Source organism: Dromiciops gliroides, chromosome 1 (genome assembly GCF_019393635.1).
Source record: "Dromiciops gliroides isolate mDroGli1 chromosome 1, mDroGli1.pri, whole genome shotgun sequence".
Classification (NCBI taxonomy): Eukaryota; Metazoa; Chordata; class Mammalia; order Microbiotheria; family Microbiotheriidae; genus Dromiciops; species Dromiciops gliroides.
The window spans coordinates 9,930,954-9,957,365 of record NC_057861.1 but is presented as its reverse complement, the minus strand read 5'-3'; the positions used below and the strand labels follow the sequence as shown (position 1 = coordinate 9,957,365).

The 26,412-nt window shown below is 45.0% G+C and overlaps 1 protein-coding gene across 8 annotated transcripts in view; it reads left to right on the top strand.

Moving 5' to 3' along the window:
- Positions 1 to 26,412, top strand: part of NF2 (neurofibromin 2) — a 128,857-nt gene that overhangs the window by 82,621 nt on the left and 19,824 nt on the right. For 7 of the 8 annotated variants that reach the window (XR_006354190.1, XR_006354191.1, XM_043978468.1 and 4 more), the window contains exons 9-13: positions 3,369 to 3,443; positions 3,954 to 4,067; positions 11,176 to 11,298; positions 23,928 to 24,145; positions 26,080 to 26,185. Coding sequence is in view for 6 of the 8 variants with exons in the window: in XM_043978468.1 (XP_043834403.1) it covers positions 3,369 to 3,443; positions 3,954 to 4,067; positions 11,176 to 11,298; positions 23,928 to 24,145; positions 26,080 to 26,185 (636 nt within the window). In the remaining 2 variants the exon portion in view is untranslated. The remainder of the gene's footprint in view (positions 1 to 3,368; positions 3,444 to 3,953; positions 4,068 to 11,175; positions 11,299 to 23,927; positions 24,146 to 26,079; positions 26,186 to 26,412) is intronic. The other variant, XM_043978472.1, reaches the window with a different exon arrangement.

Below are 26,412 nucleotides of genomic sequence, written 5' to 3'. Positions count from 1 at the left end.
AAGTGGATGAGTGCTGAGCACAAAGCAGGGTCACCTGGGAGGTGCCAGCCTCGATGGCTGCCCATACATGGTGGGCCTCTGGGGGTGGGGGTGGGGAATTTCTAGTTTCCTTTGTGTATATAAAGCAGAGGAAGAGAGGCCTGAACCTTTGGTATCGCTTGGACTGTGTTGGTGTCAGACAAATTGAACATTGTAATTGTCTTAGAAAGTGTTGGAGAGGTAGAAACTTTTAGGTCTTTCCTCCTAAAAGCTAGTCTGTTGAAAGCCCACATTCTTCAAGCATTTGGTTTGCCCCAGTATGATCATTTTTCTTCTCCAATTTCATAAAAATGTTTACTGCACAACCGTGGCTTGGAGCACTAAAAGCTCCCCAAACACTCATTCTTCAAAGAACCCAAGGATTAAAGTCTCCCCTAGTAAGGCCTGACATCATAAACCCTAATATAGCTTCTCCCGGGGAACAGAAGCATCATGTTCCATCACGTCCATAATCCACATATTCGACAGCCCCAAGACGACTTGACATGGTAGTAAGTTAGTTGTTTTAGTGGTTCTGGATGCGTTACAGCCAGGCCGTCAGAACAGGAAGGTTCCTTTATTGGAAGTGATCCACTGATGCTAGGAATGCTCTCTGGTGCTGAGACTGGATTTCTCCACTCTTTGTGGTTTCCCACTGACAGCTCTCAAGTTAAAGAGCAAAGAGAGCTCAAGAAATGAGCCTCTCACAGCAGATGGGGGCTGTAAGGGAGCTTCACCCCGGCTATTGAAGGATTCTCTGTGTTTTTGAGCTTGCCCCACTCTGCTAACCTCTTGTCAGCCTGTGAAAGGAATAACTTGTTTGCCACTCTGAGGACTTGCCCTCTACATGGTGTGTGTGTGTGTGTGTGTGTGTGTGTGTGTGTGTGTGTGTGTGTGTGTGTGTGTGTGTGTGTGTGTGTGTGTGTTTAAAAGGCATCCCTGGGGGGGAAGCATCCCTGAGATAGTAACCAGTGAAACTGCTCAGATGCTCATGGAGGGCTCTGGGTGGCCCGGGGTGACACAAGAGGGAGGAGGCTGCAGACTCAGCCTGCAGGAGCTCCTGGCTCATTGCTCAGTGGGCCTGTAGCAGTTCCAGCTAAGTTATGTGACATTTTTCTCATGAACAGCCCACTGACTTGAGTGGAATGAGCTTCATCGTCCAGATTTTATTACTGAGGAGAAGTCACAGGCTTTGGAATTTCTCACTGACCCATCCTGCTGCCTCCTGCATGTAAAACACATGCCCAGAGCAGACCCAGTGTGGGGAGTGCCACACAGGCACTGGGTCTGGGTAGGGAGGGGGCTGTTAGAAACCTGAGAAAGGGAGAGATTAATTTCAGCTGGAGACAGGGGGCCTCCTGGAGGAGCTAGACTTGGAAGTCAGGCTTTGAAGGGGAAGCAGAGATGCCTCAGAGAGCCCCTTGCTCAGAGCAGACGCTCCATAAATGATCTTTGACTGGAATTGAGGTGTGGGCAAAGGGCAGGAGGTGAGCTGAGAACAGACTGAAGTGAGCGATTTTGTGGGGGGAAATGTAGAACAGAGGGTGGGGTCAAGTCAGAAGGGAAAGTTGTCCTTGGATTTCAGGGAGCCTGGGGTGGCCAGGTCGAGAGCAAGCGCGCTCAGCATCTTTAACCAGCCAGTAGTGGTCTCATTGCCTAGCACTGCTGCTCAGCCACCAGCAGCATGGAGATGTGGGACAGAGGCTAGACTAGTCTCCTGAGCAATCGCTGGGAAGGCAGCTGCCATGACCAGAGGACAGAGTCCTTGACCCAGGGTGCTTGTCATGACAATGGTTGGGAATAGGAGGGCATGAATGTAGGAGACCTTACTGCAGGAGAATGGGGTAGGATCTGGGGGTTGGGGTGAGTGAGGGAAAAGAATGCTTCATGGGTGAGGCCGACCTTAGGGGCTACCACCAGCAGAGTGGATGGAGTGCTGGCCACCAAATCAGGAGATCTGCTCTAGAAATGGACTGGCTGTGTGACCCTGGTCAAGTCACATCAACTCTAAGGGCCCCAGTTTGTGCCTCTGTAAAATAAGACACCAGTAGTACCTCCCTCAGATCAAATGAGATCACATATCTACATGGAGACTTCTCTTCTTCCCCTTGGCCCAGCCCAGCTAGTCCTGCCTGACCCACGGATAGAGGCAGTGAGGTGGTGCAAAGGATAGAACACCAGACCTGGCATCTGGCAGGCCTGAATTAAAATGTGGCTTCAGGAGTTCACCAGCTGTGTGACTGAAGCAAATCATTTAACCCCTAATCATTTAACCTCCGTCTGCCTCTGTTTCCTTCTCTGTGAAATGGGCATGATCATTGCCCCTGCCTCTCAGGGATAAGGAAAGGGTAAAATGATATCTTTGTACAGCAGTTTGCAAACCTTCAAGTGCTCTGCAAGTGCTGACTCTTAGAGCTCGCTAAATGCCTGCCTACTTAGGCATGCACACAGACACTCGCGTGCGTGTGCAGTCTCCCCCAGCTAGACTGAGAGTTCCTTAAAGCAGGGCCTGCTCATGCCAGGCTTCATCAGCACTTGGGAAGGTGTTGTTGGTGAAGCGATTGCTCTGCTCCCTTGCTCAGAAGCCTTGAGTGTGTTTCCTTTTCCTGTCATGTCCTGCAGCCTGGCTTCCCGGCCTATCTCTCCGTGATTGTTTCCTGCCCTTTTCCCAGCCCGTGTGCTGTGGCCCAGTCCCATCTCGCTGTTCCCTGTGGCCCATACTATGCTCAATTCTCCTCCAGCCTCCAGCTTCCCCTTATCAAGTTTGCCTCTTCTCCTGCCCAGGCCTTTCCACCTAACACCTGCCGGTGTCCCACCTGGCCGCTGTCAGCCTCCCTGGTGTTTCTCCTGGCTGAAATCCTTTCCAGAATCACAGCCTCTGCCACACGGTCACATGCTGATGGCTTATAGAACATCTCATACCATTAGTTGTTGCTTTGTGTGTACTGGGCTCTGCTCCCCCACCTTGGGTGTGACCCACCTCGGAGCAAAGAGCACGTTCTCCTCAGTCCTTTACAGTGTCAGGCTTTGAGCTGCAGGATTGGTTGTTGTCTGGCCTGCTCTCAGCTCAGTCCTACTGCCTCCTAAGCCCAGGCAGCCGTCACCCTGACAGCCCATCTGCCAAGTGCCTACACCTTGCCAAGCCCTGAAATGCTTTAGCTCCCAATGGGCAACACTTCAGGGAGGTGCCACCCCTTGAGGAGGACCCCCCCCCCCCGCAGCTGCACTGAAGGGGCCATGGTGACTACACCCTCAGTGGTGGCTGCACCCCCAGTGGTGGCAGTAGCCCTGCTACTGATCTCCTTCTGGGTGGGCATCATGAAGCATAATGCCTTTTCTTCTTCTTGTAGTTTACCATTAAGCCTCTGGACAAAAAGATTGACGTCTTTAAGTTTAACTCCTCAAAGCTTCGTGTTAATAAGCTGGTAAGTGGAGGCCCAGACTTTACTGCTCTGTTACATAGTGGTGATTTTAGGGTGGGAAAATCAAAGTATCAAAATGTCGTCCTTGTGAATTGGAGGGATGTGCCAAGTAGCACACAGCCTTTTCCTTGCTTCATTTGTCCCCGAAGAGTCAGACTTTAACTATACTGGTGTGGAACATTGAACTAAATCTGGAAAGAAAGTGAGAGACTTCCTCATCCTGTCCTCTTTCAGTTTTGGTTTTCTGCCCACCCACGGCACACCTGCTCCAACTGCATCTTCGTGCAGGCCCAGGAACTGAGGAGCCTGGAAAAGGCTAGCCTATTTTCAGTGTCATAGCCCTAAGGGGTCTAAAAACATCCCCCACATAACCTTTTCTTGGCTCCCCCCTTCCTCGCTTTCACACAGACTGCCTGCTCTCTTCCAAGTTTACCATCATTCCAAACGTGGCCATGAGCTGTGGGCTCCGTGAGGCGACCACGGATGGTGATGCTTCTTGTCTCCCTCGGACAGATTCTGCAGCTGTGCATTGGGAACCATGACCTCTTTATGCGAAGAAGGAAGGCCGACTCGTTGGAAGTACAGCAGATGAAAGCCCAGGCCCGGGAGGAGAAGGCCCGGAAGCAGGTGAGCAAGCCCTTTGCTTGGCAGAGGAGTGGGCGGCAACTGGTTGTTTGTGTCCGGGCCAGGTGACCTCCTGGAACTGCCTGAAGTGGGTAGTCCAGGCCAGAAGACCCGAGTCACTCTGCCTAAACACATCCAGAGTTTGCATCGGCCCCGCTGTAGAGGAAGGCAGGTGTCTGTGTGAAACCGAGGGCCATCGGCAGAGGGCTGGCCTCGCTCCTTTGTCCGGCACTCTCCTTCGCTAATTAGATGGTGAGGAAATGCATGGCAGCATTTCCGAGCTCACCGACAGAATGCTGATCAGGTCCTGGACTTGCTTCTTCAGTGCGGGCCAGTCCGGCACTGGGCTCAGCCCTGCCCAGGCAGCAGCATGGAGCCAGTGAGCGCACATCAACAAGTTGGAATGTCTGAATCATCATCTTGTGCCACTTACTGACACCCCCACACCTACTCTGAGCCCTGCTGCGCAGAGCACCCACCCTGGTTTTGGCCAGACCACTAGACAGCAACCAGGGACGCAAAAGCCCCACGGGCTCGTCCTTGCTTGGCATACCGCCACACACAGCTTGGGGGCCACAGCAGGGCAGGGCGGCGCCCAGGGCTGAGGAGCACATGTTTTGATTCTTGTGAGTGAGGGGCATTGCCCATTAGGAGATTCGCACATCCCCTGCCTTTGCTTTGTTTTCTGGAACGATAGCGTGGGGCATTTCTCCTGGAGGGGCCCCACTGCAAATGCCGTGCTCAGAATGAAGGCCGGAATGGTCAGCCTGTGGAGGAGAGGGGCTGCTTTGGGCACAGGTGCCTGAGGAGGACGGGATTGGGAGAATGTGTTTCAGGGGGCATGGTGCCAGCTCTGCCCCCCCTCTCACATAAGAGCATTGCCTTCACTCTCCCCTCCAGTGGTTCTCCAAGGGGAGACAGGTGGGCCAGGCTGCCCCTGGGCTTGTCTGTCAGAGGGAGACTGGGAATGCCTGAGCACCTTTGCTTTCTTTTCTGTGGTCTTCCCTTCCCTTTTGTGGCTTGAGTTTAGGAAGGTGCAGCCTTGGAATCACAGGTGACCGTTTTTAGAAGAGTATATCGCTGCCTTTTGTTGGGACATCAGATTTGTTCCCAAGTACGCCCTCACCCAGAAGAAGAGGAGAGAAGTGACGGAGAAGAACTGCCCAAGCGATTGGCTCCGAGGGTGCCCCCACTGAGGCAAGAGACTTGTATTCCAGCGTCTCTTCTCCATTCAAAGTGGATAATTATTATTGCACTGACCACGTGCTACAACATCTGGGGAACAGATTGAAGCAGTAACACTAACTATGCCTTTAATGACTAAAGAGAAAAATAGGGCGATGGTTGCTTTTCTGACCCAGACCACAGCCTTCATCCTGTGCTGATTTATCCTGTGCTCGTGTCCTTTATTTTTTTTGTGTGTGTGTGTGGGGGGCAATGAGGGTTAAGTGACTTACCCAGGGTCACACAACTAGTAAGTGTCAAGTGTCTGAGGCTGGATTTGAACTCGGGTCCTCCTGAATCCAGAGCTGATGCTCTATCCACCACACCACCTAGCTGCCCCCTCATGTCCTTTATTAATCTCACTGTGTAGAACAATCAGCAGGGTGATGTTAAAGCTAAAATTCTAGCTAGTCTGTCTAAAAGATCTAATGAGTGGTTGCCAATAAATTATAGGCTTTAGCAACAGTTAGACTTTTAAGCATTTATTAAGGAGAATAAGAATTTGGTAAAGAGAGAGAGAGAAAGGCCTAGATTCATCTATCTATTAAAGGGAGAGCGCATTTCTAGCTCTGCTCTCCGCCAGAGTCCACACGAAAAGAGAGCCCCAGTCAGAGCGCGGCTCCCCCTTCTTCCTCCCACAAGCCAACGTCACTTCCTGACACCAAAGAAAAGATGCATGGTCTTGCCCTCAAAGACCTTCTCCTCATGGCGGAGCTTTTCTACAGTAAGTCTCCAGCAGGTGGCATCATTCCATTCATTACAGTGATCCGGCACCAAGGGGGTGTGATGTCTTTGTATGGGGCAGGCAGGTGGTGCCCATGTTCCAGGCCTGGCTCCATCTGGGTGGATAATGATAATCTTCGGGCCCTCCTCTCTCTCGGGTGGGGGAAGGACTAAACAAAATAATGCAGGTGTTGGGGTGGGGCATGAATTCTGCCATGTCACCACCAGGCTTGTTGCTACAGATGCCGAGCTATTGCGTGACTGGCCCAGAGTCCCCCAGACAGACAGACAGACAATATGTTTGCAGAGGTGGGGCTTTCACAAGCCAGGTCTTCTGGATTTCAAGGACAGTTCTCTCTCTGTCTCTCTGTCTCTGCTTCTCTTTCTCTCTCCCTCTCTGCTCTCCGTCTCCTTCTCTCCCTCTCCCCCCGCCCCTATTTCTTCCTCTCCTTTCTGTGATTCTCACTATAAATTCTACTCTACCTTAGTATGACACTGACCTTTGATTTCTGAAGTGGCAGAACTCCTTCCCCCAGGGCAGGTTTCTTCCCATCTCTTCCTTACCCTCTTAGCTTGGAGAGCCCGTGAAGGACAGTGAGCGGTGATGAAGGCTGCCCCTGCCAAAGCTCTGGGCCGCAAAGATCGGCCCCCAGGCTGCCGCACTGTGCTTTTTCTCACCTTATAGTGCATCCGTGCCTTTTAAATGACAGCACAACCACACACCGCTCAAACAAGTTATTGCCTGTGTCAGAGATAGCGAAGCCCAGAGTCCAGGGACCAGATTAAAATGGAGTTGGGAGATGCCTGACAAAACAGCAACGTGATGGTGGGCTTGACGTTCTCTCTGATCCCCATGACCTCTTAAGCCTCTCCAAAGCAGGAATGACACGCCAAAGATAAAGCGACTTCAGCTGTTTACATGGTCTAGGACAAGGCAAAAAAAAAAAAAATCCTCTAAAACCCATGAACTGACAGTGACCCTGAGCTCACTGAGCACCCCTTCCCCACCTCCCACCAACAGCCAGGCTGCACTAGCAGACCTGGGGATGGGACACAGCCCTACATCAAAGCCCACTCATGCCCTGGTCCCCCTCTCTCTTTCTAGTGCTATAAAGATCCCAGCTCTAAGCTGTTGTGGAAGTTTCCCTGGGCTTCATAGCCAGCTTGGCCACAGCCCTTCAGAAGTAAAAGCCTGCCAGGGTCTACAGTATGGAAACACCAATGCTGGGGAAAGCAGGATCTGCTGGGGCTGGGCCAGAGACCTGAGGAACAGATGGAATGGGACAGGTATCCAAGACAGGACACTGTGCATGTCAGGGGCTGTCCAGCACGGCACCAAGGTTGAGAGAAAGAGCCCAGTCTCTAACTGAAGCCAGTTTGGGCCACCCAAAAGCCACTGGTAGAGACCTAGGCTTGTGAACTACATTGCCCAGTGTGGGAGGAGGCTGATATTTTGAGATCCAGCCCCCAAGGAGACCACAATCAGAGGGGAGGGAGTTAAGAAGTGAGTGATGGGGAAAAGAAGAGGGAAAAAAGACTGAAATAACTAAAGGTTTCAGGAAGAAGAAAACTCAAATTCCTTGAACATAAACATAAACCAGCAGGAAAAACAGGAACAAATGGAAATAGGCATCTCGATCTCATTAGTGAGTTGAAGCATCTTTGAGTAAATATTTTTTTTTTAAAGGGGAATGATCCCACACTTGATTAGACAGAAGACCTTCTAGAATTTGCGAACATGGAACCGTAGCACATTGTTCCTGGGTTGTTGGAAAGAAAAAGGAGAATTATGAAAGCAGAATTTATGGCCTGTGTGTGCACATGGGCACAAGCACACCCATGTCCACACCCACAGATAGAATTGAAAAACTTGAGTCTGCAATGGCAAGCCTCACTAAAGGAAAAAAAGAGAACAATAGACTTGGAATGTAGATGCACAGAAATGAAGGACAATCTAGAAGAAAAGGAGCAAAAAACTAGAACCTTAAAGAAAATGGGGTCATTATACAAGCAAAACATACACATCTTGAAGACCTACAAATCCGAACTTAATTATACAGGCAACAGATGAACATTCAATAATAAAGAAGAGTTTGAACCATTTTTTGAAAGAAAAACAAAATTGAAGAGGTTATTAGCTTCTCGGATACCCCAAACAACAGAAATGTAGGAGGGATGAATAAATGCAGCTGCAGAGAGAGACAACAGCAAGGTCAATAAGAGACTTTTTCTTTCTTTCTTTCTTTCTTTCTCTCTCTTTCTTTCTTTCTTTCTCTCTCTCTCTCTCCCTCCCCCTCTCCCCCTCCCTCTCTCCCCCTCCCTCTCTCCCTCCCTCCTTCCTTCCTTCCTTTTTCTTTTTTTTCTTTTTTCTTTTTCTTTTTTTATTGTGGGGCAATGAAGGTTAAGTGACTTGCCCAGGGTCACACAGCTAGTACGTGTCAAGTGTCCGAGGCTGGATTTGAACTCAGGTCCTCCTGAATCCAGGGCTGGTGCTTTATCCACTGCACCACCTGGCTGCCCCCTAAAAAGATTTATTTCTAAACATACACAGGGAGATGGGTGATGGCAGAAATTGAGTAGTAGGGTGACGAGAATCGTGGACAGAACCTGGCCACACTTGTGTCCAGGGGAAGCAGAGTTTTGTTTTGAGACTGTGTTATGACCTCAGAGGGTACATGATGGGGATGGAAGGGAGTGAGCCTCCACTGTCAAATCAAGGGCTAACGATAAGGGGAAGGTGACCTTTGGGTCTCAGAAAGAGAAGAGCCTTCAGGGAATGGGTGGGGAGAGGGGAAGCTTGAAAAGGAGAGAAAGAGGAAGGAGCCCTGACTTTAGAAGGTGGGAGGAGTTCCACTGGTGAATGTTCTTATGAGTGAAGGGAGATGAGAACCATACACCGGGTAAGGTCTGCGGAGTTTGGTGCTTGAAAAGTTTACTTGTTTGGGGGTGGGGGAAGGGGGAATGTTGGAACCTCTGGGAGCTCCAGCTGGCACCCGGAGGATTGGGAGAGCGTGGACGCAAAAAGCAGATTTTCAGGCAAATGTAGGAAAAAAAGATCAACAAGAAAGGATATAGATTAGTGGTGGGCTGCACAACTCAGAGGTGTGGTGGGCAGCGCCTCAGTGGCACAGCGGCTCAAGTGCCGGACGCGGAATCAGGAAAGCCCAAGTTCAGATCTGGCCATAGAGGCTTCCTACCTATATGACCCTGGGCAAGCCACTTGATTTGTTTACCTCAATTTCTTCATCTGTTAAATGGGGATAATTGAGAGCACCTACCTCCCAGGGCTCTTGTGAGGATCAAATGAGATGATAATTGTAAAGTGCTTAGCACAGTTCCTGGCACATAGTAAGTGCTTAATAAGTGTTAGCTGATAATATTACTAATACTACATTGATATGTAATATAATATATAGACAACATTAAGAATAATTGGCATTTCTCTGAAAATGAGGCCCAGTGGAAAAGAGGAATCCATGGGGCAAGCCCTGCAGTGCAGTGGCAGAAAGCACCTAGAGGAGAGAGCTTAGAATGTATGCTTTTTGTTGTTGTTGGGCAGTGGGGGTTAAGTGATTTGCCTAGGGTCACACAGCTGGTAAGTGTCAAGTGTCTGAGGTCAGATTTGAACTCAGGTCCTCCTGAATCCAGGGCTGGTGCTTTATCCACTGCACCACTTAGCTGCTCCAGAATGTATGCTTTGATAGCATGAAGAGAGAGATCAGATGATTATAGAGACCAGGAATTGGAGAGTGAGGGTCTAGAGTAGACAGAGAAGCTGCAGAACAAAGTGACTCGGGGAAATTCTTTGTGGAAAGGGGCACAAAGACCATGGAATGTAAAAACTAAGGGATAGGACTAGCTGAAGGGGGAGGAGAGACTGGAGAAATATCAAATGAGAAGACAGGAGGTGAGCTGGGGGAGCAGGACCTCTGTAAGAGAAGGAGCATTCGACTGTGTACACAGCAGAAGAGGGAACTTGAACCCAAAAAACCTCTGCCCAGATAACATTAATGCATTCAGCATAAGAAGGGAAGTGGTTGAATGGAGAGAAAAACTTTGTATCATATTTCTCTGATATGGGTTTGGAATCCAAGATACATAAACAATGAATAACTATACGACTAATAGCCACAATCCAATATAAATGGTAAAAGGGTATAAATAAACAGTTTTCAGAAGAAGAACTGGAAAATGTTCACAACCACACAAAAAAATGCTTTAAATCATTAATAATAAGAGAAATGCAAATTAAAACAACCATAGAGGCTTCACTTTACACCTAGCAAATTGTCAAAAATGGCAGTAATCAACTTTGGAATGGTTGTGAGAAGATAAGCACACTGATACATTGTTGGTGGAGCTGTGAAATGGAAAGCAATTTGGAATAATTAAAATGTCCCTGCCCTTTAAACCAGACTCTGTTGCTGGGCTTATGCCCCAAGGAAACCTTTGATAAGAAGAAAGTCCTCCTATGTTCTAAAATATTGATAGCAGCATTTTTTTGTGATGACCAAGAATTGGAAACAAGGTTGATGGCCATCAAATGGAGAGCAGCGTAACAAGTTGTACATGAATGAAGGGAATCTGACTGAGCTGTAAGAAATGATGAGTGTGATAAATACAGAGAAGCCTGGAACAATCTACATGAAAGGATGCGGAGTGATGCCAGCAGAGCCAAAGAAACTCTGTACACAGTGACTGCAACCATGTTAATGGAAAGAATGACGAGGCATCAAAAAGTCAGACATCAGAGGAGCAAAATGGTCATGCTCACGGGGGACCGGGATGAGGAGAGATGAGAAGCCTCCCCCATCCTGCCCTTTCATGGAGGTGGCAGGTCCACAGCTGCCCTGTGGCACAGGTTTTAGGCTTTCTCAGTGGATTGATCCGTGGTGCTGACTTTTTCCTCTCCAAAAAGTACTATTTGTCATATGGCTCCTGGGGAGGCAAGGGGATGCATGGCGTGCTGAGGGGACGTAAAACACAGAAAATGTCAGTAAAACTTACTTGGTGGATGAGTGGTATGATGCAGTGTAGATAATGTTACTTGGTGGTTTCCCAAACCAACCTGCAGGGCTTAGAGGGATCTGTTTGTGGGCTGGACTGCTCTAGATTCCTCATCCCCTGTTACCATTTTAAGTCTTTTCGTCCCTCCCCTCCCTAGATGGAGCGGCAGCGTTTGGCTCGAGAGAAGCAGATGAGGGAAGAAGCTGAGCGAACACGGGATGAATTGGAGAGGAGGCTCTTACAATTGAAGGAGGAAGCGACTATGGCCAATGAAGCTCTGGTGAGTTCTTGGAGAGACCGACTGCATGGTGTGGCACTGCCTAGTGTGATGGAAAGAAGAGGGATAGAAGCCTCGGCGTTCTAGTTCAGCTTCAGCTTCATGCTGTCCAAGATGGGGCAGTGGGCACCAGCTTGGTTGTCTGTAAATCCTTGCTTCTCTCACTGTGGCCACTAGGAGTCTTTAATCAGGGTGAGAACTGAAGACCTGGGAGAGGAGAAGTGGCCATAGCACCCTGGCATCCGAGAGGGCCTGACAGCTCTGGGATTGCTCTTTGAGTCTAGTGATCCTCCTTTTGAGGACACTCTGAGAGGACCACCCAGACCCAGCTTCACTCTTTTGGCTCTAATTCTGCTGTCCAGGTGTGTTCCTCCATTGTTACCATCACAGGCAGACTTAGACTGAGTTCTTTTACCTTAGTTATACCTTTTGTTTTCATCAGATTTGTTAAAAGCTACATCTTTTCCTGCTTCCCTACTTAAAGAACTAGTCCCTTGTCAAAGAATGAAAAAGGAGGTGGGCAGCTAGGTGGCGCAGTGGATAAAGCACTGGCCCTGGATTCAGGAGGACCTGAGTTCAAATCCAGCTTCAGACACTGGACACTTACTAGCTGTGTGACCCTGGGCAAGTCACTTAACTCTCATTGCCCCGCAAAAAAAAAAGAAAGAAAGAAAGAAAAAGGAGAGCATGGGCCAGTTCAAAACTAATCAACATGTTACCTTTGTCCAGTAGTATATGTGATATTCTATACCTGTAGTTCCCCACTTCCAAAGAGATAGTAGAATTTTTTCAACTTCTTTTCAGGCTAATGCTTGGTTATGATAATTTCACGGTATTCTTTTGTTATTCAGTTGCTTAGCCATGTCCAACTCTTCATGACCCCATGGACCATGACATACCAGGCCCTTCTATCCTCCACTATCTCTCTTTTTTTTTTTTTTTTTTTGGAGTGGGTCAATGAGGGTTGAGTGACTTGCCCAGGGTCACACAGCTAATAAGTGTGTCAAGTGTCTGAGGCTGGATTTGAACTCAGGATCTCCTGAATCCAGGGCTGGTGCTTTATCCACTGCGCCACCTAGCTGCCCCCCTCCACTATCTCTTGAAGTCTGTCCAACTTCATGTTCATTGTTGCCATGACACTATCTATTAGCCTCGTCCTCTGCAGTTGCCTTTTCCTTTTGCCTTCAATTTTCCCCATCATCAAGGTTTTTTCCATTGAGTCCCATCTTCTCATTATGTGGCCAAAGTATTTAAACTTCAGTATTTGTCCTTCCAATGAATAATCTCAATTAATTTCTTTAAGTATTGATTGATTTGGTCTCCTTTATCTCCAAGAGACTCTTAAAAGTCTTCTTCTATCTCCACAATTCAGTAGTGTTGATTCTGTGACACTCAGCTCTCCCTGTAGTCCAACTCTCACAGCCATACGTCGCTATTGGAAAAACCATAGCTTGGACTGTACAGACCTTTGTCAGCAAGGTGATAGCTCTGCTTTTTAGCATGCTGTCCAGATTTGCCAGAGCTTTCCTTCCAAGGAGCAACTGTCTTTTAATTTCATGGCTACAGTCACGGTCTGTCCTGATCCTTGAGCCCAAGAATATAAAATCTGACACTGCTTCCGTATCTTCTCTCTCTGTTTGCCAGAAGCCAGTTGCCAAGATCTGGGTGTTTGGGGTTTTTTTATGTTAAGCTGACTTTTACTCTCCTCTTTCCTCCTCATCAAGAGGCTTCTTAATTCTCCTTCATTTTCTACCATATTTGTTTACATCATATGTACTATTTTTCTTTATTTTTTTTAAATTTTATTCTTCACAAGCTCATATAAAACCTTTCTACACCTCTTTGAATTTTTAAGTCCATAATTCCTTATGGTGAAACAACAGTCTATTACATTATGCCCCACAATGTGTTTAGGCATTCCCCGGTCTGTGGTTACCTCCTTTGTTTCCCATTTTTCAGTATGACAACAATGCTGCTATGAATATTTTGGGATATGTTAGACTTTTCTTTTTATCTTTGACATCCAAGATTGGGTTTAAATAATGACATGTTGAGACATAAGTCAAGGCAACAGGCAATTATTGAGCACTTACTGTGTGCCAGGTATGGTGCTAAGCACTGTCAACCCTATGTGTGCTAACCTTCTTTGTAAAGTAGGTAGAGAAAGCACAATTCTTTTCTTTTATTCCATTCTACTTTCATCTCTGAATTCTTCCTCCTTCCCCTACCCCACTCATTGAAGAGGCAAGAAAAGCAAAACCCATTACAAATATGTATAGTTATGTAAAACATGTTTCCTCATTAGTGAGAGCAAGTGCAAGAGAGAAAGAGAGAGACAGAGAGAGAGAAAGAAGTGGGGGGCAGTTAGATGGTGCAGTGCATAGGCCTTGGATTCAGGAGGACCTGAGTTCAGTTCCAGCCTCAGACACATGTCACACTTGTTACTAGCTGTGTTACCCTGGGCAAGTCACTTAACCCTCATTGCCCCACCAAAAAACAAAGAAAGAAAGAAACAAAACAGAGAGAGGGAGGGAGGGACCAGAAATACACTTTGGTCTGCACTCTTAAGTGCATCAGTTCCCTGTCTATAGATAGGTAGCATGTTTCATCATGACTTTCCTGGAATTGCAGTGGGTCATTGGGTTGATCAGAGCTCCTAAGTCTTTCAGAGTTATTTCTCTTCATAATGTTGTTATTATGTAAATTGTTCTCTTGGTTCTGTGCACTTCACTCTATATCAGTTCATAAAAGTCTTCCCTGGTTTTTCTGAAACTATCTTTCATCATTTCTTACAGCATAGTAGTATTCCATTACATTAAATATACTATAATTTGTTTATCCATTTCCCAGGTGGTGGGCACCTCCTCAGTTTCCAATTCTTTGCCACCACGAAAAAGTTACTATAAATATTTTTGTACATATGGGTCCTTTACCTGGATCAGAGAGCATGCACAGTTTAATAGTGATTTGGGTGGTCCCAAATTGTTCTCCAGAATGATTGGACTAGTTTATAGCTCCACCAGCAGTGCATTAGTATACCTGTTTTCCCACATCTCTTCCAACATTTGTCATTTCCCCTTTTCTATCCTCTGAGCCAATTGTGAGGACCAAAATTTGATATACGGAGCGTTATTTGGGTGACTCGCCTTAATACTGGGGACCCGGAAATATGAGAGACCCTTTTAGGTTCACCCTCCCCTCTGAACTGCCCTTTTTAGATATTTCTCTCAGGCCAATAAGAAAGGAGCCTCTAAGCTTTAGTTCACAAAAGGATCAGATTTTATTACTTAGGAATTAATTAAACAACAAAGGTGAAACTAATAAAAATCAAAGATAAGGAAACAGGAAAATAGAAATACAGATAAATATTCTTAACTCTAAGCTTAACCTATTTAACCCCAGACCATTTCCAATTAAGCTAGTTCAAAGGAATTTAGGGTTTTCCGTAATTAACTCACCAACACCTGGACAATCCAAGAGCTAGAGAACGTGCCACCACCGGAAGGCCAGAAGACCAAGAGCCAGTTCCAGAAGAACCCTCCGCCTCCCTTCAGGGAGTGTTCAATCTTTCCTCCCCCAAAAGGGGAGGTCTTTCAAAAGCTGCCTATGGAGAGTTCTCCTTCTGAGCTCAGTAGCATACATAATAACTTTTACCACATTCCCCCCCTTTGTTTCTTTGGAAAACTCATGTGGGTTTGCTCAGTGAAACAGCCCCAAATAACAGAATATAATACCCTATGCTAGCAAACAATATTTTAATATCAGCATAGAAAAGGAAGAGAGGAAAGTTTTGTCCAGAGGGGCTGTCCCTCGTGAACGGGGCACTTTGACACTGGCCTGCCGAAGGAGGGCCTCTGCAGAGAGTACATGTTACAGATGGTGTATATAATAACAGAAGGGAAAAAAACCAACAAAACGAAACTGTTCATTTAAAGTCTCTGAGCTCTTGTCTTCTTGGAGTGGTAAGATATCATCAGGAGAACTGGACTCTGGTCTGGTCTCTGGTCTGGAAGAATCTGATGAGTATGAGGTGGTACCTCAGAGTTGTTTCACTTTGCATTTCTCTATTAGTGATTTAGAACACCTATATATGGTTATTGATGGCTTGAATCTCTTCCTCTGAAAACTGCCTATTCATATCCTTTGACTTTTTGTCAATTGAGGAATGGCTCATATTCTTTTTTTTTTTTTTAGCGGGGGAATTGGGGTTAACTGACTTGCCCAGGGTCACACAGCTAGTAAGTGTTAAGTGTCTGAGGCCGGATTTGAACTCAGGTCCTCCTGAATCCCGGGCTGGTGCTTTATCCATTGCACCACCTAGCTGCCCCAGGTGATATTCTTATAAATTTGAATTACATAGCTTAGAAATTAGACTGTTATCAAAGAAACCTACTGCAAAGATCATTTTCCCAATTTCCTGTTTTTCTTCAAATTTTTGCTGCATTGGTTTTATTTATGCAAAACCCTTTTGATTTCATATAATCAAAATTATCCATTTTACCTCCTTTGAACATCTCTAACTATCTGTCTCTTGTTTGGTTATGAACTAGTCCCCTATTCATAGACGTGACAGGTAATTTCTTCCATGCTCTGCTAATTTGCTTATGACATCATCCTTTATGTCTAAGTCCATTTTGAGCTTTTCTTGGTAGATAGATTGAGATGTTCTACGTCTAGTTTCTGCCAGGCAACTTTCCAGTTTTCTCAATAGTTTTATTGATCAGTGAGTTCTCGCTTCAATAGCTAGGATCTTTGGATTTATCAAACATTAAGATGCTATGCTTATTTCCTACTGTATATTGTGTACCTAATCTGTTCCAGTGATCAACCTCTCTATTTCTTACCAGTACCAAAATTGTTTTTATGGTTACAGTTCTGTAGTATAGTTTTAGGTCTGGTACTGTTAGATCTCCTTTCTTCCCTTTTTTTTCCCCTTTGAGTCCCTTGATACTATTGACCTTGTTTCTCTAGATAATTTTGTGTGTTCTTCCTAGTTCTCCAATGTAATCCTTTGATTGGAATGGCACCAATTAGGAAAATTATCTAGCATCTAGCGCAGTGTCTGGTATATAGTAGATACTTAACTAACAATGACTGACTAGTATTGTCATTTTTATAATATTAGCTTGTCCTACCCATGAACAATTACTGTTTCTCCAATTATTTAGATCTGTCTTTATTTGGCTAAAGAGTCTTTTGTAATTGTATTTACGTAGTTCCTGTGTGTGTCTTGGCAGGTTGACTCCCAAATATTTTATGTTGCCTGTAGTTATTTTAAATGGTATTCTTCTGTTTCTTCTTTCTGGGTTTTGTTCATAATTTACAGAAATGCTGATGATTTTTGTGGGTTTATTTTATATTCTGCCACTCTGTTGGAGCTGTTTATTGTTTCAGTTAGTTTTTTAATGGACTCTTTAGATTTCTCTAAGTAAATCATCATATCATCTGCAAAAAGTGATTGTTTCTAATTTGCCTCTGCTTATTCTGTTCAATTCCTTTTTCTTGTCTTGTTCCTATACTTAGCATTTCTAGTATAGTATATAATAGTAATAGTAATAATAATTGACATCCTTGCTTCACTCCTGATCTTATTGAAAATACTTCTATGAGGAAATGCTCATCAATTGGAGAATAGCTGAACAAGTTGTGGTATATGAATGTAATGGAATACTGTTGTGCTGTAAGAAATAATGACCAGGCAGATTTCAGAAAATCTGGAAAGACTTAAGGGGACTGATGCTGAGTGAAGTGAGCAGAACCAGTAGAACATTGTGCACAGTAACAGCAACATTGTATAATGATCAACTGTGATAGACTTGGCTCTTCTTGGTGGTGCAATGATCTAAGAAAATTCCAAAGAACTCATGATGGAAAATGTTCTCCACATCCAGAAAAAAGAACTGTGGATTCTGAATGCAGATTGAATCATACTGTTTCTACTTTTGGACTGTTTTTTTTTTTTCCCTTTTTGTTTGAGGTTTTTCCTTTATGCTCTGATTCTTCTTTCACAAGATGACTAATATAGAAATATGTTTCATGTGATTGTACATATACAACCTATATCAGACTTCTTTCCATCTTGGGGAGGGAAGGGATGGGGGGAGAAAAGAAAAATTTGGAACTAAAAATCCAGTGAAAACAAATGTTGAAAACTATCCTTATATGTAATATGTAACTGGAAAATAATAAAATAAAATAAAATTCCTGGAAGAGTTAAAGAGATGAGTGGCAGAAGGAGAATCGCGAAGAGGAAGAAATGAGTGATGCAAGAAAATTATGGGTTTTTTTGTTTTTGAGGTATTTGGGGTTAACTAACTTGCCCACAGGTTCATACAACTATAAGTGTCTGAGGCTAGATTTGAACTCAGGTCCTCCTGACTGTAGGGCTGGTGCACCATCCATTGTGCCACCTACCTGCCTCCTTGTAAGAAAATTATGAAAAGAGAATTAATAGGTTTGTAAAAAGCATAAAAAATACTGGAAAAATGTCACCTTAAAAAAAAAAACAAAAAAACAAAAAAACAACAGAATTGGCCTAATGATACAAGGCACAAAAATTCATTGAAGAACAAAACTCCTTTAAAGCAGAATAGACCAGGGAGCAGGTAGGTGGTGCAGTGGATTAAGCACCAACCCAGGATTCAGGAGTACCTGAGTTCAAATCTGGCGTCAGACACTTGACACTTACTAGCTGTGTGACCCTGGGCAAGTCACTTAACCTTCATTGCCCCCCCCCCCGCCCCAAAGCAGAATTGACCGAATGAAAAAAGAGGTTCCACCCCCCCCAAAAAAAAAAAAACAATGAAGAAAATAACTCCTTTAAAAGCAGAATTGGCCAAATGGGAAAAGTACAAAAGCTCACTATAGAAAATAATTCCTTAAAAATTAGAATTGGGCGAGTAGAAGCTAATGACTCCATGAAATATCAAGAAACAATAAAGTTAAAAGAATGAAAAATAGAAGAAAATATGAAATATCTCATTGGAAAAAACAACTGACGTAGAAAATAGATCAATGAGAGATAATTTAAGATTATGTGACCTAAAAGCTGTGATTCTCCCCCGCAAAAAAGTGCTTATTTCAAGAAATTAGCAAGGAATACTACTCTGATATCTTAGATCCCGAAAGTAAAGTAGAAATTGAAAGAGACCCTAAAATGAAAACTCCCAGGAATATTATAGTCAAATTTCAGAGCTCCCAGGTCAAGGAGGAAAAAGCAAGCAGAAAGAAACAATTCAAATGCTGTGAAGCCACAGTCAAGATCACACAGGGTTTAGCAGCTTTTATGTTAAAGGAACAGAGGGCTTTGTATGGGTTAGTCCAGAAGGCAAAAGAGCTAGAATTACAACCAAGAATAACCTACCCAGGAAAACTGAATGTGATCCTTCAAGGGGGAAATGAACATTTTACGAAATAGAGGACTTTGAAGCATCCTGAAGAAAAGACCAGAACTGAATAGAAGATTTAATATTCAAACACAAGGTTCAAGAGAAGGCTAAAAGGGCAAACAGGAAAGAGAAATTCTAAGGGACACAGTAAGGGTTAAGCTGTTTACATTCCTGTGTGGGAAGATGATACATGTAACTCCTAAGACCTTTATCATTATTAGGGCAGTTAGAAGGAGTCTTCATATACAGAGGGCATGGATGTGAGTCAGTTATATTGAGATAATGTCCAAAAAAATGGAATGAGAAAGAAAGCTGCATTGGAAGGGAGATGGAGAATGGGGAAAATTTTCTCATTAAGGAGGCATGAAAGAAAGCTTTTATGTGGAGGGAAAAATGGTCTGATCAATACAATGATCCATGACAGTTCCAAAGAACTTATGGTGAAAAAATGCCATCTTCCTCTGAGAGAACTGATGAACTCTGAGTGCAAATGGAAGTATGATTTTCTCACTTTATCTATGTTTTGTTTTGCAATATATGAAAATATGTTTTGCATGATTTCACATCTATAATTGTTTGCCTTCTCAGTGGGGGGGAGAGGGTTAGATGGAAGAGAGAGAGTCTGGAACTCAAAATTTAAATTTAAAAGAAATAAATATTAAAAATAATAAATTTAAGGGGGAAAAAAGGAAAGCTCTGCTTATTTCCTATGCTGTTTATTTCCTTTCCTGGAAATGGCCTTTTCTGCCATTACTGAAATGATCTTTTTGTTGTTTTCTTTTTTTTTTTTTTTTTTAGTGAGGCAATTGGGGTTAAGTGACTTGCCCAGGGTCACACAGCTAGTAAGTGTTAAGTGTCTGAGACCAGATTTGAACTCAGGTACTCCTGACTCCAGGGCCAGTACTCTATCCACTGCGCCACCTAGCTGCCCTTGTTGTTTTCATTATTAATATGGTCAGTTATATTTGTAGTTTGCTTAATATTAAACCATCCTTTCATTCTTGAGGGAAAAGCCAGCATTATCTGTAATGGGGACAAGTTAGAAGCCTTTCTAATAAGATCTGGAATGAAGCAAAATGTTCATTATCACCATTAGTATTCTATATCCAGCATTGTCAGTGAAGATATTTGTGATATGTTCCTGTAGTCTCTTTGCTAATATTTTATTTTAAAATTTAAAATGAAATTTTAGTTTAAAATTAGGGAAATTGTTCTGTAGTTTTCTTTCTGTTTTAAATCTCTCTGGTCTGAGGTTGGATTTGAACTCAGGTCCTCCTGACTCCAGGGCCAGTAATCTATCCACTGCGCCACCTAGCTGCCCCTGAAATTGTTTTTTAAATCTTTGGTAGGAGCAGCTAGGTGGCGCAGTGGATAGAGCACTGGCCCTGGATTCAGGAGGACCTGAGTTCAAATCCGGCCTCAGACACTTGACACTCACTAGCTTTGTGACCCTGGGCAAGTCACTTAACCCCCATTGCCCCGCAAAAAAAAAAAAAAAAAAAAAAAAAAGAATCTTTGGTAGAATTCACTTGTAAATCCATCTCATCCTGGTTTTTTTCTTTGAGCATTCATTTATGGCTTATTCAATTTCTTTTTCTAAGATAAGGTACTCTATTTCCTATCTATTCACCTGGGCAATTTATATTTTGGTAAATGTTTATCTATTTCAATTCTATTGTCATGTAGTTGGACAAAATAATTCCTAATAATTACTTTTATTTTTTCTTCATTGGTTGTGAATTTACCTTTTTTATTTTTGGTGCTGGTAATTTGTTTCTCTTTTTTTCTAATTAAATTAGTTAATGGCTTGTCTATTTTGTTGATTTTTTTTTTCAAAATCCACCTCCTAGTTTATTAATTCATTGAAGTTTTTCTTTCTATTTTGTTCATCTCCCCCTCAGGGATTTTTGTTTGTTTGTTTTGCAGGGCAGTGAGGGTTAAGTGACTTGCCCAGGGTCACACAGCTAGTTAAGTGTCAAGTATCTGAGGCCAGATTTGAACTCAGGTACTCCTGAATCCAGGGCTGGTGCTTTATCCACAACGCCACCTAGCTGCCCCTCCCCTTCAGTTTTCAGGATTTCTATTTTGGTTTTTAGTTTGTTGGTTTTCTAGTTTATTTTATACCCAATTTGATTTTCTTTTTTATTGATGAAAGAATTTCAAAATATAAATTTTCCCCAAGTATTGCTTTGGCTGAATTCCAAAAATTGGAATCATGATTGCTAACCCTGTCTTTTTTACTTCTTCTGAAATGTAATAGGTTCTGCTCCAGCCCTTTATTTAACTCTGTGTGTATCTGTTTCATGTATGTCTCATATAAACAACATGTTGTTGGATTCTGGTTTTAAATCCATTCTGACATCCTCTTCTTTCTTATGGGTGAGTTTGTCATATTCACAATTATGATTTTGATTGCTGACCTTTTGTTTCCCTCCTTCCTATTCTCTTAGGCTTTTCTTCCCTTTTTTCCCCTGCTCCCTCTTTACTGTTTTTGGGTTTTTTTTGCGGGACAATGGGGGTTAAGTGACTTGCCCAGGGTCACACAGCTAGTAAGTGTTAAGTGTCTGAGGTCAGATTTGAACTCAGGTCTTCCTGAATCCAGGGCTGGTGCTTTATCCACTGCCCCACCTAGCTGTCCCACCCCCCCTGCTCCCTCTTTATGAGTCTGTTTTGTTTCTAATACCTCCTTTAACCTACCCTCCTTCATATTTACCTCTTAACCCCTGTCTGATAGGATGTATTTCTGTACCCAACTGTGTGTGATTGTATATTCTTCCCTCCTTTACCTAGTTAAGATGAGAGTACAGTTCACCTCATTGTTATATAAACTCCTCATTGCTTGCACCGTTTATGTGAGATCATTTCCCTTGTACTTCTCTCACTTTTCCCCTCTCCTCATTCATTCCTCTTCCTCACCCTTTCTTCTTTGGAGATCTTCCACCATAACACAACCACATCCAAGCATTCTAATTAGGCACCTCCTAGGACTCCTGGTGAGGATAAAATGCTAAGGGGCTACATCTGTCATCCCTCCCACAAAGGAGTGTATACATTTTAACTTTTAGTCCCTTGTGATTTCTCACTTATGTTTACCTTTTTATCCTTCTCTTACTTTCTGTGTTTATCACATTACCTACTCACTTCTAGTCTTTGAATTAGGAATGCTTGGAAATTCTCTATTTTGTTAAAGGTCCATTTTATTCCTTAAAGGATTATGCTCAGTTTTGTTAAGTAGGTTATTCTTGCTTTGTCTTCTGTGGTTGTCTTATAAGCTCTCTGTTTCTTTATAGTGGTGGCTGCTTAATTATGTGTGATCCTGATTGTGGCTCCTTGATACTTGAAGTCTTTTTTGTCTGGCTGCTTGCAGTTCTTTTTTCCCCTTAACCTGGGAACTCTGGATTTTGGCTTTGATATTTCTGGGAGTTTTCAGTAAGGTATTTCTTTAGGAGGTAGAGTCTTTCAAATTCTACTTCATCCTCTGATTCTAAGATATCAGATAATTTTATGATTTCTTGAATTAGGTTATTTAAGCTTTTTTGTTTGTTTATGAATTTCAGGTAGTCCACTGGTTCTTAAATTATCTCTCCTCATTCTATTTTTCAGGTCAGTTGTTTTTCCTATGAGAGCTTCATGTTTTCTATCTTTTTCAGTGTTTTAACTTTGTTTTATTATTCTTTGATGTCTTGTGGAGTCATTAGCTTCCACTTGTCTAATTCTAACTTTTAAGAAGTTATTTTCTTCAATGAGGTTTTGTACCTCTTTTTCCAAGCTGTTAATTTTCTTTTCACATCTTTCTTCCCTCCCTTCCCATTTTCCCCTCTACTTCTTTCTTTTGGTTTTTAAAATAATTCTTTAGTTCTTTTTTAAACTTTTGCTTCAACCCTTATAGGTATTCTTGTTGGATTTGTATCCAAGCTGCATTTCTCTTTGAGGCTTTGTAGATTTTTTTTTGGCATCTTTGTTTCTTTTTTATTTATGTCCCGAGCATCTCTGTTGTCATAATAGCTCTTTGTTGTGGGATTCTTTTTTGTTTGCTTTTTCTTTGAGCCAATTTCTTGACTTTGGACTTTGTTAGTTCTGTGCTTTGTGTACTTCTGGTGGGGAGAGATGTTTGGCCTGAGCTTCTGACCTTTTATGTCCATCTGCTGCTTTCACAACTCCGGCTGAGGGCTTGCAAGCTTTCAGTGCCTCCCAAAGTGATGTAATCCAGAGTGAGGTCTGCTCACCACCCTCCTCATCTGAGCTCTGCAAGTTCGTGCCCCTGATTTGGATCTGTGGGCTTGTCCCTTATTGAGAGTTTCAGCAGCCTGATACTGGACTCAGCTACTATTGGCTCCCTGGGAGGTTCTGGGGGTTCAGGGCCTCACCTGCTGACTCCCCTTTAGTCCAGGGTGCTGCTCTCTGCTCCTAGTCTCCTGGGATCAGAGCCACACAGCTGTTCTGTGCTCCCCAGAACTTGTTCCTTGCTCTGTATACAGCGAGGGCCCACATGACTACTTCTCTCCGCCCCGTATCCATGACTTGAACTAGGTATTGGCCCTCAGAGCTGCCCAATAGCCCCGTTCCTGCACCCCACTCTTGTTCAGCGATCCCCTGGAATCTCTTTCTACTCTGCCCTGGTACCTTTTCCTGACCCTCTTTAAGTCTCTGGCCACGGGAATTCTCCCTGCTGCCGCTGCTGCTTCTCCATCCACTCCTGGCCAGCCTCCTTCCAAGTTACTCACCCACAGACCTCTTGGTCTGTCTCCCTAAACCACCCTGTGCCTCTTCTGATTAGCATTCAGCCAGGTGCATTTTCTAAATCTTTACTGAGGATCAAGATTCTAATTCTTCCTTTCCCTCCACTGTCTTGATTCCTTCTCGCATAGTTGTTTTACAGCTCATTCCTTAAGTATAGAATAAGGGTTCTCATTTCTAAAAAGTTGTTCAGTCCATTTCTATCACCCATCGCTGGCTTTGGAGTTTGAAAAGCATTTTAAAGATATTTTCTCATTTGATGCTCACAACCCTGGATGTGTGTGCTATTATTATCCCCATTTCACAGTTGGAGAAACTGAGGCAAACAGTGGAGTGTTTGAGGTCACATTTGAACTTGGATTGTGCTTCTTTAGGTGCAGTGGAATGGATAGGGGAGGGTTTCAGCAGCGGTGACATGAATGATCCAGAGACCTCAAGTCTCTTGTTATGGTACGTGGTCTGTAAGGATGGAGTCTACCCCCTACCAGAAAGCCTTTCCCCTTTCAGATGCGGTCTGAGGAGACAGCTGACCTGCTGGCAGAAAAGGCCCAGATCACAGAGGAAGAGGCAAAGCTCTTGGCTCAGAAGGCGGCTGAGGCCGAGCAGGAGATGCAGCGGGTCAAGGCCACGGCCATCAGGACAGAGGAGGAAAAGCGCCTGATGGAGCAGAAGGTGCTGGAGGCCGAGATGCTGGCACTGAAGATGGCTGAGGAGTCAGAGCGGAGGTGAGCCGAGCGGCGGGGCGGCTCTTCTCTGTGTCCCCAGCAAGGCCCCTGGGCTCCAAGGGTGGTTGGGGCAGTCAGCCCTGGTGGTTTCTGGCTTATTCCAGCTCAAGGCTTGGTCGAGGTGGGTCCCCAACTCCCTCGCTGCCCTGCTATGATGCTGTGGGTGAAGGGCAGTAACCTGATCTGTGCTCCCGCCCTCCTCCCCCTGGGGTGGGTGTCTCTCTCTGAGGTGAGAGCCTGGGGAGGAGACAATGGCCTCCTTTCCTGTAGCACTTGAAGGATTGGTTGTAAATCATGTTCTCCCTGGGAGATAAGCAGAGATTCTTGGACCCATTTTACAGAGGAGAAAAGGCAGTGACTGGCCCAAGGTCACACAGCTGGTATGTGACAGAAGCGAGGTACGCTCCTCCCACCACCCCTCAAGTAGGGGACCATTTCTACAGGCCTCTCCCTTTACAGCTCCTGTTTGTGCATTTTCATTCCAAATTGTTTTCAGATTTACGGCTAAAGGGAAGTGTGTCTTTATACGTAAGGGGAGGAAACTCCCCTCCCCCTGCAGTTCCCAACAGGGCCTGGAGCCCTTGTTCCCCTAGCGAGCAGGTCTTTCCTCACCAGGGTCCTCTGGCCGCTCAGCAGCTCCTCTCGGTGGCTGCGGCCTCTTGTTTTGGCCAAGCAAGGACTCCCGTGTGTCAGGCCGATGGAGTCCTTTGGGTGCCGTGTCCTCTTACAGCCCCTGCCAGAGTCAAAGACCTAGGTTCAAATTCTGCCCCAGTCCCTTCCTCACTGTGTGACCCTGGGAATGTGCACTGCTCCAAGTATATTGAGAAACAGAGGAAGCGCGTGTCACTGAGTGGGATAGAACAGGCCCAGCAGGAGACCGAGAGAAGTTATTACTCAGGTTCCCTTTGAGCATGCCTGGTACCTAGTAGTCTTTGCCCAAATGACCAATCATTTTGGGCCAGATCTTTGTTTATCTCTTTGCTCTTTAGTAACTTTCTCCATATCACCCACTCTGATTTTTAGAATTCCAAATACACAGTTCTGAACTGGGGTTTTAAAAAAAATCAGCTGAACCATTACAGGATGAGCAAAACAAGATTAGGAAGAAGTCCATGTGAAAAAAGACCTTGGGGTCTTTTCAAGATCAAAAGGTGTTAGAATCGTGTTCATAGAAAGCTTCTTTGTTCCCTGGCCTGAGGAGACCCCCTCTGGTGTGGTGTTTCCAGGTCTGGGCTGGAGACCATGCCGTGAGGATTGGTTGGAAGAGCCAGTGATGGGTAGGACTGAAAAGGAAGATACAGGGGCAGCTAGGTGATGTAGTGGATAGAGCACCGGCCCTGGATTCAAGAAGACCTGAGTTCAAATCCGGCCTCAAACACTTAATACTTACTAGTTGTGTGACCCTGGGCAAGTCACTTAACCCCAATTGCCTCACCAAAAAAAAAAAAGAAAGAAAGAAAAGAAAAGGAAGATGCAGGGTGGAGGGGTGGGGGTTGATCAGAAGTAGCCTTGGAAGGTGGAAGTCACGAGGAAGTCAACAGTGAGATCTGTTGATGAGTAGAATGAGCTGCCTTAGGAGGGTGTGAGGTTCTGGCTGGGGCCCTCCAAACGGAGCCTGGCTGCTCCCTTGTCAGCGACGTCCTGGAAAGCCCCGGCATCCGATCTCCCGAGAGGCTTCTTTACCGTGCGGCCCCAGGAGAGCAGCTGCACCTCTGCCCCTCTACAGAGTGGAGACAAAAGTGGCTCCTGCGGTGACTCTGAGCCCAGCAGAGCTTCAGAAGAGGCAGCGGGCACCCCGAGAGGCAAAGGAGCTCACCCTGGACGCTTGGGTCTTAGGGGCTGAGCTGGGATTCTGGCCCCGCGCTCGTACTCCCTTCCCCTCCTGCTCCCTCGGAAGCTGGGTCTCATTCCCACTCTCCTCCTCTTTCCACCAGAGCAAAGGAGGCCGATCAGCTGAAGCAGGATCTGCAAGAGGCCAGAGAGTCCGAGAGAAGAGCCAAGCAGAAGCTCTTAGAGATCACCACCAAAGCTTCCTACACGGTGAGAGCCACGGGCAGGAGCCTCCGGGACCGTCCTCGGCCGAGCCTCAGGAGGGCCCCGCCTCGGACGCTCAGCCTCAGCCTCAGCCACTCGCTGTGCTGCTCCCTGATGACGTGGGGAGAAGGGATGAGGGATTCTCCCGCCCCTCCAGCCCTCAGAGCCTCCGGGCCTGCCACTCTGTGGTCTCCTGGCCCCTCTCAGAAGGCCGAGCTGCTGGGCAGTAACTC